Below are 15,621 nucleotides of genomic sequence, written 5' to 3' on the forward strand. Positions count from 1 at the left end.
TTGCAAGCATATGATAGGCTTTCGCGTTGGAAAGCGCAGTTTCGGCTTAGCATAGTGTATTCATGGAGGCGGTATGTTTGACAATCGAACTTTTCTGCGCATCGTCATTACTTTACTAATGGGGCCATTCATTTAGGTGTTTTTGTGCACATTTAGCAATGTAGGTACTCTGAATCGACTGTATTACCGAGCGCTGGCGTATGTTTCAGCCATTAGTTTGGCGATATAGAACGCTCCTTAACATGGGCTGTAGAATTTGCTGAGAGTCTTGGAGGTTGTCCCTCAAGAGAGTAGGGTGGTGAATTGAAATTTTCTAGAAGCCTTGAAGCGAAGCGAACATGCGAAGCGAATATAGTGTCCCTGGGAGACCTATTATAACGATGAAGATGACAGTTCAAGAGGTCTTGGGTCAGATTCGGTCAACTAAATAAGCGAGCATGATCAGCAGAGCCTCATCAACCCTCCATTCACCTTTTCGACCTGCAGATGGCCTAGTCGTTCCCACATCCCAACTCTACAAGTTTACTTTCTAGGTTTTCTGCGGGATCAGAACAGAGTCGGTGCCCACTTCAATGGTCGTACCTCCTTCTAGTCCATGGTTGCAGCCTCGCATGTGCGCCGAAATTCTATTGGTAGAACATGCTCCATTTTAGTACTCTTAAAGACTTCGAATTCGGTGGCATGTTCGGGTTCTTCTAGTCTTGCAAGGGTTTCCGATCTATTTTTGCCAACAAGCGACATACCAACGGCAACGCTGTTCATTATCAGCGTTGTTCGTTCTTTCCCTAAATTTGGCTTGCTTCGAAAAAGTTAAAGCGTGCAGAATTGCGGCCCAAGTATGCAGGCAATCTTCCCGCGCGAACCATCATACATAGGGACCTGCCAAACATGCATAATCTCGTCGCTTACAGCGCCGATCGGCCTGATTCGTGCTTGTCGATCATGGCTAAGGCTTCAATTGCGGACTTAGCCTTTTCTTTGACGGAGAAGCTCGATCTTCGGATTCGCTCGTATCTTAGCACTGTCGATCAAAGGAAAGACCGAAACAGCCCGGCCCCTGTCTATCTAAAGACGGGGAATCGCCTTATGTGCGCTCCGTCAACCTGCCAGGTAGCATAGGGGGTCTCGCAGCAGTGCCACACAAGCGAGGGAGCTTCCGTCTGTCTTGGTTGAAGATCGAGGATAATCGTAACACCTAACGTCTCAGGATCAAGCTGTCAATAATTGTTCCTTCCCTTCCCCGTCCTTTGTTCCTATCTAATTTCCTTGAAGAGTCTTGTTGCGTCGGTAAACAAGATTCTAGCAGGCAGAAAGAGAGTCTCGACGATCATGTCTATCAAGGATCTTTCTCCTGATGCCACTCTAAGTGGAATAGTCAAGTTTCTTGATAAGCTGGAGTATCAAGACGATAATTTCGCAAACCGAAACGCGCGACTAGAGACACTGAATTTGGTCTGGAAATCCACAGCTGAGCACTTTGAGAACCTTATCAGGGCAGAGAAAATACGTGTCGCTCCGAAACTAGTCTATAAAGCCATACAACCTAGTGTTCGAGGCAATGTATATAGTCTTGGAAACCTCTCCATCCCTCTCTTGGTGGACTTGAGCATCTATTGGACCTTCTTCTTTATCAACGAACTTGGTGGCTTCAAAGACCCGAGTATGGAAACATTCCTTCCAGATCTACTCAGTGGTGCTGAGCAGAGGAGCGAATTCTGGTTTCTTATGAACGAGCACCTTCCCAGATTGCTCAGTCACTATGGGCCATTCTGTGGGCTGACCATCTTCCGCTCTACCTTAGGCTGGTGTCAAGGATCGTGGTTGGAAAAAAGGAACATAATCGGATATCCTGGAGCACATCGTTATCCCACCTACTTGCGGCATCTAACAGGATTGAGTGAAAATGGTTGCGTCTCACTGTTCCCGAAAGAGATAATCGATGAAGATGAGAATCTGCAGCATATTGCTGTCCTTCTCCCTCACATGGTGACCTACGTCGATAAGGTGAATGACCTATTCTCCTTCTACAAAGAAGTTCACGACCCGGACGATCGAATAAACGCAGCCACAACATATAGCCATGCACACGGAGTAACCTTACAGGAATCGTTTGAATATATCGTTGAGGAGGCTGTCAGCTGTCTCGAGCAGATCAGAACCGTCTTTACTAAGGGAAGAGTACCAGCTGTGCAAAAGGTTGTCGAGTCTACCCTGCAGGGGTATGTAACGTATCACATCTGCGAGGACAGGTATCGATTAGGAGAGCTCACTGAGAAAGGCGGGGACGATCCGAACGCCACTGAATTCTCTCGCTACTACAACATGATCAGAAAAGTTGGCTGGTTCGACCCAAGCGAATGGCCTCAGCCTCGAGATGTCTGACGATTGGGAAGAAATCTTATTAGTCGGGACAGGAGGGTAATTCTAAGTGCAAGTACTAGCGGGCAATAATTAATGCGTTATGAGAACCTAGGCTTTAGAGACGAAGCTTTTATGTTAGATTAATTGCGCTTAGGGACAAGTCTCTGCTCTTATCGTAATCACTGACCTAAGTCTGACTGCCGTGATGCCCATAACATAAGAAATGCGTAGGGGATTAGGGAGGCTAGATTGGAATGGCGTTTTTAATGTTACTATTCCTGATTCCGTGGGCAACTTGCGGGACCAAGTGTTCTATACCGACAACCAAGGCGCTACTTGCATCGGCACTCGCCAAACATGCCACTATTTTAAAGGCTCTCTGAGAAGCAAGCCGGTTCCGCAAGGTTATATCTCAGCTCTTGCCATCCTGACAGCATGGCCCAATTCATGCTGGTGTCATATCCACGCCATACTATCCTGACGATATTGCTCGCCATAGCAATTAAGTTAAGACTAGGTGTTTCGGAAGGTGGCCTGGATGAGTAAAGATGAGAAGAAACGCCGACAAAAATAGACAAAGCTGACCTCATTCTCGTTTCGTCAACGATGGTAGATATGGATATCAACGAAACAACAGAACCTCGACAAAAGAGATCCATCCAAAATGGCACATGGCTCCCGATCGAGAATACACGTCTTCGGGAGGCGGTGGCCGAGTATGGAACCCAATGGATACGAATAGCGAAAGAAGTCGGAACACGGAATGGAGACTAATGCGCGAAGCGGTGGAACGAGAATCTCAATCCGGACTTGGATCATGGTCCATGGGCTGCGGAGGAGGTGACTAAATCCATCTTTTCTCCTTCCTTTAAACCCCGGCTAAAACCTCCACAGGACCAACGCCTCCTCACAATGGCGAAAACCTACTACGGGCGCAACTGGAAATTCATAGCCGACCACTTCCTCGACCTACGCGCGCCCTTGGCCCTGAAAAATCGGAACTCCCTCCTCCTCCGACGGCAGAAGCGCCCACCAACCCGCCAAAAATCTATACCCATCTCCCCCCACCCCCGGCCACAACCATGATCCTCAGCCCCAACCCCTCGACTTCCTTGCAAACCACGCCAGCTTTTAGTATATCAAGCTCCCTAGGCGCCATGGACTTCGCCACGTTCTGGTAAGAGTAGCAACCCCATCCATCGTGCGGACTTCGGGGCCAACGGCATTAGCAACCCTTTTTTACGGGAGCGTATAGCGCCAGCGATAGCCAAACTGTGAAATGTATCGTGTAGACGGAGACGACATCGAGCCCCAGCTGGGAGCATCTCTCATTTCTCAGCAGCAACGGGCTGGACTTTTGCAGCGCCTCCCCTGGCACTAATGGAACCAACGTGGACGCGGAGGAGATGGTCATATCTGGGAAGAGTATAAGTCAAAGTCCACTGAAGAGTAGGGATGGGGATGGGGATGGAGATGGGGAAATGGGAGGGATGGGAGACGCGGCGCCAAGGGTGAGGGGTTTGGGCGAGGTGAAATATTCAGTGACGTGTTAGTGGGGGAAGGTCAAGACGCTGATAGGGCATTTGGTGGATGCAGCTATAGCGGAGACTGCGCAGTGGACGGCGAGGACGGCGAGGGATAAGTAAGTGTCTATTATGCTGAGGTTGAAGGTTTGATCTAGTGTGAATCTCCGGAGAGAAAAGTCTATAAGTTATGTGTTTGTTTCTCTAGGTTGAACGGGGCTCAATCCTTAGGAAGATAGGCCGTACTTAAAGACTCGAGTGCGGCCTAAATGGTTTTGAGCCTTTCTAAATTGGTCCTTGGAGAAAAGAGCGCGATTTGGTGAGTTCATTCTTTTCGTATTGCCTGAGACAGATACTAATATTGTTCACAGTGAAGAAGAAGCAGGTATTATAGTGCTTGTGCCTTCCGGCTATGTCTCTAAGTCGCCAGCACTGGACTAGCGTGTATCGAAGGCCGACGATGGTGAGAATGCTCACTATTAGCGAATTATAGACATCTTAATCTCTCTATTATAAATTTATGTATTAAACCGATGTCACTTTTTGTTCGATACTTCCACTTATTCGTTTCTTCTAAATCTTATCCAAAGTCTATATACCCTACTCGATAAAGAAGTAAGCCCGATAGCCTCATCAATCGACAATAACGGGACTACTCGCCCCCCAAATCCCCCCCTCAGCCCCCTTGCGCTCCCCATCTTCCTAAAACTCCGCCTTCAAACTCGCCTCCTGACTAACATCCGGCCACCATCTTTGAATATTCCTACGATACCAATCCACCGTCTCCCTTAAACCCTACGCAACCCCCACCTCTGCCGCCACCCCAACTTCTCAACCTTCGTCCCATCAACGCGATAATCACTATCATTGAACAGCCTATCCTTAATCCACTCCAAACACTTATGAAAGTCTTTTTGCAGGGACTACCCGAAGATCTCAAGCATATGGATTGCGACTTCGAGGTTGGTGACGGCGAAGGACGAGTTCAGGTTGTACGCTTCGCTGACGATGCCTCTGTGCAGGAGCGTGTCGAAACCGTCGGCTGCGTCGGCCGCGTAGAGGTAGCGACGCACGTTTAGGCCTGTGCCTTGGATTGTGAGGGGTTTTTGGGAGGAGAGGAGGGTGTAGAAGCGGGGTATAATTTATACCACCCTAAACTTTTTTCAGAACCCGTGAAAGCATTGTTGGTGTAGGAAATTAAAGGGGGAGGGGGAGGGGGAGGGGAGGGGTGGAGTGGATGCGGCTTACTTTCTGGATACTGACAAGGCCCGTAAACGTTGTTGCTCCGTACCACCAGCGCCGGAATATCGAACGACTTCGCGTACGCCGAAACATACATCTTAGCCGCCGCCTTCGACGCCGAGTATAGATTCGTAGGCATGAATTGCTCCGTCTCATCTACGAACCTCCCCGTCGCATCACTATACACTTTATCCGTACTAACATAAATGAACCTTCTAGTCCGACTGACCTCGCTATGATGCCTTATAGCCTCTAACAGCCGCTGGGTAGCCACCACATCACCGAGCGTGAACCCCCGCGGGTCTTCGAAGGAGTCTTGCACGTAGGAGTAGGCGGCGAAGTGGATCATGTAGTCGATTTCGTGGTCGGCTAGGACTCGCGAGATTACGGGTTGGTCAGTCAGGTCGCCTTAGATAAAGTGGAAGTTTGGGAAGGCGTCGAGGCAGCGGACGTTAAAGAGGGAAGAGACTTTGTCGAGTTTGTCTAGGCAGACGATTTTGTATTCGGGGTAGCGGACGGTGAGGTGCCGGGTCACCCAGCTGCCGCTGTATTGGTTGTTGTATTAGGAGATGATACAGATTGGGGTGGGGGGAAGATAGGGAAGCGAGATGGACGCACGTGAAGCCTGCTCCACCCGTGATCAAAATGCTTCTAATGTCTAGCATCGGGTCGAATCTGGTCGTGCCAACGAGATGTAGACTGTCATGATCGCTCAAAGATGCAGGGACGGTGTCGTTGTGTGATTTGTCTCGAGGCCTTAAGGTGAAGCTCTCTAGTGGTGTCAATGTGAGAGCCATAATCTTCCTTCGAGATAAAAGTTTGCTTCTAGTGGGATCTCGAACCATAATAGTACTAGGGAAATGTAGCTGTACTCAACTCAATGCTATACACTTTTGCTGAGCTGCTACCGTGGGTAAATTAGGCCTTGATAATGCCTGAGGATTTTCCCGTACCTGTCAAAGCCATATACGTATGTCAAGAGGTTGAAAGAAATGTCGGTCTTTGATGGCATCATTGAACCATGCAAGGAAACAGGGTCATTAGCAAGGCACTAAACTTTATCTAAGGTTCCCTTGCGTCGGAGCGTCTATTATATCTAACTGCGGTTGACTCTATTAGACCTTAAATTGTATACCAAAGACCCTGTGTTATTAGCCTATAAATTCTAATTATGTGACTAGGGTGGGGTTGCAAAATCATTCGGACACATCGGATACCGAGCCGTATATCGTTTAGAATGATAGCTATTCATTGTTTGCGCCCTTGACGCATCGACAAGGTCTTCGTATCATCAGCCAAAGCTTTCTACGCCTTAGCACTTTGAATCTCAAAGTTGATGGTAAATAGTCCAGCTGAAGAGAGACACGAGCCTAAAGAGTGAATCTCTCCCTATCACAAAACATTGAGACACTCTAATCGAAATCTATTGCGGGATAAGATGAAATTTTTAATTTCGGTGTGTTATTCCACTTCTTATTAGCCTCGAAGCGAACGGAAGTTCTCTTTACGGCATCAAGCCGTGGGTTCATACGAGCGTAACTTATTAAGCTTCCTTATCTTCGGTTCAAGAAGCAGTATTAAATTGAAGTGTTGACTAACTCGACAACAAAGGCAATAGCATAATTGCCAACCAATTCAAAGATCTACTTCTGGCTCAAGACAAGCTAATAACCATTTCAAGAGCGAGGATTGAGAACCGGGAAGAGATACTTAGGTGAGTTATTCAAGGCCCTCGGGTGCATATCTCTAGGAGACTATAGCATAGCTAGTCCTGACTAGCAAGCTTACTAAACACATCCCTAGCTGCGTACTAAACTACGCCGGCACACACGACCCACCTAACGCCGACTAGTGCGAAGACTATAAAATCGAAAGATTTTACTTAAATGTCCTTAGCGTCCACACTATTGTTAACTACTACTACTAACTTAGTATTCACATTATATAATTTAGGTTAATATATATCTATATATAGTTAGAAGAGGATATTAATTACCTTTTACCCTTAAGAAATTAAATAAGCCCTTTTATTAAGGCTTATAATATAAAAGAATTTAATTATTTTAATATTTTATTATATTATAAAGAAGATAAAGTATAGTAAAATTAAAAAGAATAGTAATAAAATAGGCTAAAAGAAATAAATAATAATAATCTTATTTATATTAAAGTAAGAATTATAATTAGTATATAATAAATATAATTAAATCCTTAATATAAAAAATCTTCTATACCCCTAAAAAAGTAGCTATATAAATAGCTTAAAAATAATATTTTAATTATCTTAAATTAAATAAAAACTTTAAATATAAAAATATTTAAAAAAAATCTATATATATTATATATAGTATAGTGATTTTCTAGTATATAAATATTACTATAGCTATATAATTATTTATAGCTAGCTAAAACTAAATAGTCTTTATTAAAGTATTTATACTTTTTTCTTTTATATTAAACTACTTAAAAATATTATAAAAATAGTTTTTTCAGCTTAAATAAATAATATAATTTAGTTAATTATAGATTAAACTTATATTTAAATAATAATTAAAAAGGCTTAAATCTTTTATATTAAATTTTTTATTTAGTTAAGCTTTTAGCTATAAAATAATCTTTATATTTAAGCTAATAATAATAAGATTATCTATATATATAGTATTTAGCTTTAAGTATAAGAATATATTATAATCTTTAATAAGTAAATAATATTCTAACTCTATAAAAAAGTTAAATAAATATTAACACTAGATTTATAGTAATTATTTTAAGCTATATAAAACTTTATAAAGTTTATAAATCTTTTCTATCCTATTTTTAAAGCTTTTAGGCTATTTAATATAAATATTTTTAGTAATATTGCTATAAAAGAAAATAGTTTTAATATTTATTTATTTAAGTTTAAAATTATAGGCTATAGCGATAGTAAAAAGTATTTTATAGCTTATTAATTTAATAACTATAATAAAGGTATTATAAAAATTAATACTTTTATATTATTAAAAGCTTTTTATAATTTAGTAAGTTTTATACTAAATAATTTTATTAATAAGCCTTTTTTTAAAAGTATATATTTAATAGTTGCTTAGGATATTAATTCTTTTTAAAGGATTAATTAAGTTTTAAGTATTATTTTTTATAAAAGAATTAAGCTCCTCTTTTATAGCAAATTATTAGTTTATCTTTTAGTAAGTATTAGCTATAACTTTATTATATATTTTAAAATCTTTTAATTCTAGGTAATTAAATACTATAAAGTATACTATTACTTAGATAAAAAAATACTTATATAAGGGCTTAGCTTTTTTTATAAATAATTATAATAAATATAGTATTAGTAAGCAAATTTAATAATTTAAAAAGCCTATATAAGTAAAAGTAATAATTAAGTTAAATATCTTTTATTAAAATAATAAAAAAAGTATTTTAATATAATTTAATTCTATAGATATATAGTTTAATTCTATAAATATAAATAAGTTAGGAGTTAAGTACTTTAATTCTAAAGTATTTATAAATAAAATTAGATAATATAAAATTAATTAATTAAATTTAGCTATTAATATATTATTTTTAGAGAATAAAAAGGAGAAATCTTTTTAATTAATATTATTATAGTAAGTAAAATTTATATATTTAATATTAAAGTCCTCTGAATAATACTACTTTAATATTAATAATACTATAGAAAGTCCCTTTTTTTATAATAAAAATATAGAAAAAAAGAGGATTTTTTCTTTATCTTTAGCTAATCTTTTCTTATTAAAAAGCTACTCTATATAATGATAATATTAAATAAAACTATTAAATATTAATATATAATAAGAATTATTACTTTTAAAGCTAATAAGCCTCTTTTAAGTAGCTTTAGTTTTAAATTTAGTTTAATTCTTATTAGCTAGATTTTAATTCTAATATATATTATAAGTACTAAATTTCTTAAGTAAACTAAAGTTTAATTAACCTCCTTTAGTAGCTTTATAGGGCATTATATCTAGCCTATTAACTAGGTAATAGTTTTAAATATAGATTATAATATAAATAGCTTTTATAATTATAGTTTTAAAAGGCTTACTACTTTTAAATAAAGTATATATATATATTATAATAGTTTAGCTATTTCTTTTAGCTATTTTATTTATTTAAAATTATCTAGAATAATAAGTTCTTAAATAATACTATATTTAATATAGTAATTATTAAATAAATTACTATTATAAGTATTAAAATCGCTATATAAGTATTTAATAAATATATTTAAGTTAATTTTAATCTTCTTTTTATAGCTAGTAAAAATCTACTAAAAAGTTGGCCTAGATTTATTACTTATAATATAGATTTCTATATTTTTAATAAATATATAAAAGTATTTTTACCTAAAAAATTAATTTTATAATTAATTTAAAAATATTTATATAAATCAGTTTATTTTAATATTAGCTAAATAAAATATAGTTTTTATAAAATAAATTCTTTATTTAGATTTTAATATAAATAATATAATAGTAGTTTTAAATTATAGAAAACTTTATTAAGTTAATACTATTTATTATACTTAATAGATAAATAATATTCTACTCCCCTATATAGTTTACAAGCTTATATTAAAAAGCTATACTCTTTTTATTAGCATTTTTAAGTTAAATAAAAAATACTTTTAAATATAAATTAATCTTTGAATAGTTTAACTTAAAATAATAAAAATAATAGTTTATAAAATATATTAGAATACTATTATACCTAATTTTAATATTTTTAAATATAAACTTTAGTAGATAGCTTAGCTACTAAAGCTATAAAAAAGATATTAAATTAAAAGGGTTATTTAATATATAAAGAATATTATTAATAATAAGTAAATATATACTATTTTAACTTATTAATAAGAGCTAAATAGTTCTATAGGCAGTTATATATCTACTATTAGCCTAGCTTATAATTAAAATAAGCTAAGTAAGGTATTTAATCTTAATAAAGACTAAAAGATTACTAATAATATAGCAAGAGGCTTTATAGTTAAAGAACTATATAGGTTTTATTCTAGAGATAAAGCTAGCTATAAATATTTAAACTAATATATTCTTATTAATATTAATAAAAGTAATACTAGCGGAAAGTTTAATAATATTTTTTAAATTATTTTAATAATTATCTTCTTTATCCTCCTTTTTATTATTATTTAGCTAGGGTTTCTTATCCCTCTAGCTATTACTTTAACTTTTATTTTAAAAAAATTATTTAGCCCCTTAAGTATAAGCTATTATATTAAAGAAATAGGGATTTAGGCACCTTACTTTCTTATAAAACTTTATAAATTTAAAAATATCTACTTTTTATTTATTTTTTATATTAAGTTAAGGCCTAACCTAGATTAGCTTTCTAAGATTAAATAGTTAAACTATAGAAGCTTTTATTCCTATAGTAAATATAAAAGTTTATATATAAATTAAATCTAAGGCTTTATAGGCTAGAAAGTAAATAATTATATAAAATAGGTTAAACTTAGCCTTTATAAGTATTACTTTAATAAAAGAATTATAGTCTTTATTAAATAAATTAAAATAATACTTATATTTAAGCTTAAAACTACTATAAAACCTATAGATAAAATAATTATTATTTAATAAAATTAGTATTTTATAATTCTTAAGGAGAACTTTATAAAAATTATAAAACTATTTATAGTACTCTTTTAAAAAGTTATACTTCTTTATTATTAGATTATCCTATTTAATAAAGGTTTCTTCTAAAAAGGCTCTCTTTTTCTAGATAATTAAAGCTTTAATTATACTTTAAGCCTTTTTAGCTATAAGCTTATTTTTAATTTAATTAGCTAAATAAAAGTTAATAATTTTTTAAAGCTTAGTATAAATTATATTATTATAAAGGTTCTATTTCTTTTATTTAGCTAATAAATTATTAAAAAGTAGTAAATCTTCTTTAATAAGCTATATAGTTTTAAAGTTATTAATATATTACTAAAGCTCTAGTATAAAAAGCTTATTCTTAATTAATTAGCTTAAGGAACATAGTTTTTACTATATAAAGAAAGCTTTTTAACCTTTTCTAAAGTTAAATTAAAATTCTTAAAGTCTATTATAATTAAAGCTTTAAAAAGACTTTAAAGGGTATAGGGGCTTTTAAAAAAGAATTTAAAAATTATTTAAATAATATTTAGATTTATAAACTAAATAGATTAATATTATTAATTAGTAAAGGAATAGAAATATAATTATATTAAAAAGAAGCTTAAAAGTACTAGAAAGTATTTTTTAACTAGTAATAATATATTTATTCTTATTTTAAAATAAACTTACTTTAAAGAGGCTTAAGGGTAGTATACTTCTAATATTTTTTAAGGCAAAGCGAGTAGAATATTACTTATAAATACGAATAAAGAAAGTATTTTTTAATTATAAAAAAAATAAAATCTATAATATAATTTATTAAATATATTTATCCCTTAGAGATTTATTTATTTTTATATTAATAGCTAGCCTACTATTAGTTTTTAGTAGCTAGCTAGCTTTATAAATAGATATTTCTATATTATTAATAGTTTAAATACTATAATTAGCTTACTAGCTATAGTTAGTTTAAATATTAATTTCTTTAGTTTAAGTTCTAAAGAGCTAGCCTAATTTAACTTTTTAAAACTAGTTAGCTATTAAGCTAGTTAAAATTATAAGCTTTAACTTAAAAACTAGCTAGGAGCTTAAATTATAAAGGTTTAAAGTAAATATACTTAAATATTATACTTTAAATTAATATTATTTAAAGCTTTTAATAGGCTAAACTAAAGTTAATTTATAATTAAAAATTTAAAGTATTTACTTATAAATAAGTTTAAAATATAAAGCCCTAAATATTAAATTATATTAAAAGTATAATCTTTTTAAAACTAAATTTATAGTAGAAAAATTTCTAGCTTTTAGCTATTAGATTTTAATAAGCTTTAGTACTCTTAGCTACTAATTTTCTAGTATAATATATATATAATAAAAGATGACTATAAAGCGCTTAAGTATCTATAATATAGTAAGTCTATATATATAGTTAGTAAAAATTAAATATAATTATTTAGTAATTATAAATATAGTACTAGTGTAGCTAAGCTTATAACCTTTTAAAAGTAAGTAAATAACTTAGTTAATTATAATATAACTAGCTAAAATTATAAAGATAATCTTTACTAAGGCGCTAGACCGCAAGCGGCCTAGCGCCTTAGCTTTAATATTTTTTAACTTTATTATAAAAGATTTTTTAAGTCTTTTTTAAGGTTTTATCTTTAATTTTATATTTAACTTTAAGAGAGTATACTATAGTAAGTATACTATTTAGCCCCTTTAAAAGACTTAGCTTATTCTATAAAATTAATAATATTCTTAATATATCTTAGCTTAATTCTTTATAATTAAAATATTAAAATAATATATCTATTAAATTTATTTTCCTAAATACATAAAAAATCTTAAAATTTATGATAATTAATTTTATAACTTAATAATACTACTATTTATTAAGTTTTTTAACTTTTATAAAGCTTTTAAGATTATTATAAATAAAATATATTTTTATTAAATAAAAAGTACTTTTAAAATAATAGTACTATTACTTAAAATATTTAATAATTATAAATAGCTTTTAATTATATATTTTATAGTTTTATTTAATATTAATTATCTTTTAAGACTAAAAGACTATAAGCCTTTAATAGTTCTTATTATTTTACTAAGATATAATTATAGCTATTCTATAATTAAAAACATTAATCTTTATTTTAATTTTCCTTTATATATAAAAATATTATATAAGTAATACTTTTATAAAAGTATTATAAAGATTCTTAAAAATAGTATTAGTTTTATTTAATTATTATAATAGCTTAGGCTTTTTATTATCTTTATTACCTTTTAATAAGTTTATTAATAAAGCTAACTTTTTTAAGTAAACTTTAATAAAATAGTAATAAAAGTTTATAAAGCTTAAAAATATTTAAATATTATAATAGCTTTTAAAGATAGGCTACTTTATAATAATTCTAACTTTTTTAAAATTTATTAATATTTTTTTAATAAAGATAATAAATTTTAAAAATTTTAAATAATTAATTATAAATTTATATTTATTTAAGTTTATAAATAAAGAATATTTATAAAATTATTTTAATACTCTCTTAATATAATTTTAATATTATTCTTTAAACTTAGAATATATTAAAATATTATTAAAATATATTATATAAAAGATATTTATTAAATTAGCTAAAGCTTAATTAATATAAATTTAAAATATAACTAAGATATTAAGTAAATTAAATAATATAACTATATATTTAAAATAATTATATTTAATCTTAAATACTATTTTTTTATTACTTTCTTTAATCTTAATATAGTAATAAATGTTTTTAGATTTATTTAAAAAAAGAACTTTATATTACTTAGCTAATTAAAAGTTTCTATTATTAATAATTAATTTCTAATAAAAATTTTATTTAATTTATAATAATTTATATAAAAATATAGCTTTTTATTTTTCTTGGGTATAAAGAAGATAAAAGCTTTAGTAAAGGAGATTAAATATCTAATTTACCCTTTATTAAAAGTATTATTAATATACTAGTGTAATTCTATTAATTTATTATTTAATAAATTATAAATAAGCTTATATAGGGGATTTTATTTATCTAGGTCAATAGTATAATTACTTGCTTTAAGCTTAAAAAGTCTATTTACTTTTTCTTTAGAGAAGATATCTTTATACTTTTAGATCTATAATAATAGGGTAATTAAATAAGAGCCTTCTTCATCTATTATTTTAACTAGTATTAAAGTATAAATATATAACTTTATTTTTAAACTTTTAATAAAGACTTTGAATTTATAGATATAGCTTTTTTATATATTTATACCCTAATTAAAGTATTATTTTAAATATTTTATATTAAAGATAATAACTAATAAGTATTTAGCTAGTAGTTTAATATTTATTTAAGCTTATCTAAAATATAGAAATAATGTTTATAATTTTTCTAATAATTCTATATATTAATAATAGCTTAAAAGATATTATATATAATATTATAGTATATATATTTCCTATTAAAGTCTATTATTAATAGTAATTAAAGGTTCTTAGCTTTTAAAAGATTAAGTTTAAATATAAATATATTTAAAATAAGGTTTAATTCCAACCTAGAGTTTAAATATATATTACTGCTTTTATATTTTATCTTTGTCGCTACTTTAGTAATTAACTCTACCCTTTTAATAGTCTTAATATAGGAATAGAGCTCTAGTAATAAGATTATTTCTTTATTTTTTTATCTTTTCTTAACTTCTTTAAAGCTTTATTAACTTTGTTTTTAACTTTAGCTTATATTGCTTTAATTTTAACTATATTCTTTAGCTTAAAATATTTATTTAATAAATGTTTATACTTTCTATAATTTTAGTATATATATTATAATTTATTACCTTTTTTTATAAGCTTTCTATTAAGTATCTACTAAGGTTTTAAAAAAGCTAAAGTATTAAACTTATACTTCTTTAAATTTAATAAAACTAAATTATTTTAAGATTTTTAACTTAACTTCTATAAATTTTAAATTAAGAGGACTTAATTAGTTTCTAATAAGAGGATTAATATTTTCTAAATTTAATATTATTTTTAATTATTTTTTCTATATTATTTTTAGAAATTCTTTTTAAGTTTAATAAAAAGATATATATAAAGGCTTTTTAATCTTTTTAATAAACTTTTAAGCTTTAAACTTTTCTATTAAAAAGTCTTTTATAAAAGTTTTTAATTTCTTTATATATAGGTTATAATTAAATATAGATTAGTTAAACTTTTAAGAAGTAATTAAATAAGTATTTAAAGCGTTATTTACCTAAGTAAAGTTAATAGATTATAGATTTAAAAGATAATTATAAAATTCTTTTTATATTATATTATCTTTATATATTTTTTTATATTTTATATAAGCTATTAAAGCTTTACTTTAAAAAGCTTAGTTTACTTAGTGAACTTTCCTAATATTATTTAGATTAATATTAGCTATTATAAATTAATTATAATTTAATATACTTATTGTTTATATTATTTTACTATAAAATTATTTTTATATAATAAGTAGTTATTTAACTTTAGCTTATAATAATAAGAAGGTTTTACTTAAATAAGCTCTTAATTAAAGATAAATCTTTAGTTTAAAGCCTGTTTTTTAAATATTATAAATATTTTTATTATTATAGCTTTACTTATTTATCTTATACTATAAATAATAATAATTAATTATAATATAAAAATTTATTTTATAATTTATTATTAGCTAAGCTATAATAGTTAGAATAAAAACTTAGCTTATTTATTAAATTATTATAATTTAATAACCTAAAAGGATTTTTATCCTTATTAATATAATTATAAGTTAGTATAATTTATTTATATATTTATTTTAATTTAACTTATTACTTATACTATATAATAT

At 29.8% G+C, this 15,621-nt stretch overlaps 2 protein-coding genes across 2 annotated transcripts; one reads left to right on the plus strand and one right to left on the minus strand.

Moving 5' to 3' along the window:
- Window positions 1-1,329: 1,329 nt before the first annotated feature.
- KY384_006739 (uncharacterized protein) lies at window positions 1,330-2,382 on the plus strand (the record flags this gene model as incomplete). Its single annotated transcript, XM_044815232.1, has 1 exon — window positions 1,330-2,382. The coding sequence occupies one exon, from the start codon at window positions 1,330-1,332 to the stop codon at window positions 2,380-2,382; it is 1,053 nt and encodes a 350-aa protein (XP_044667850.1).
- Window positions 2,383-4,807: 2,425 nt separating this feature from the next.
- KY384_006740 (putative secondary metabolism biosynthetic enzyme) lies at window positions 4,808-5,475 on the minus strand (the record flags this gene model as incomplete). Its single annotated transcript, XM_044815233.1, has 2 exons — window positions 4,808-4,965; window positions 5,148-5,475. 2 exons carry the CDS (start codon window positions 5,473-5,475, stop codon window positions 4,808-4,810), a joined length of 486 nt encoding a protein of 161 aa, XP_044667851.1.
- Window positions 5,476-15,621: the final 10,146 nt, after the last annotated feature.

This window comes from Bacidia gigantensis (assembly GCF_019456465.1).
Source record: "Bacidia gigantensis strain McMullin 20006 chromosome Unknown contig_253, whole genome shotgun sequence".
In the NCBI taxonomy this organism is placed as follows: domain Eukaryota; kingdom Fungi; phylum Ascomycota; class Lecanoromycetes; order Lecanorales; family Ramalinaceae; genus Bacidia; species Bacidia gigantensis.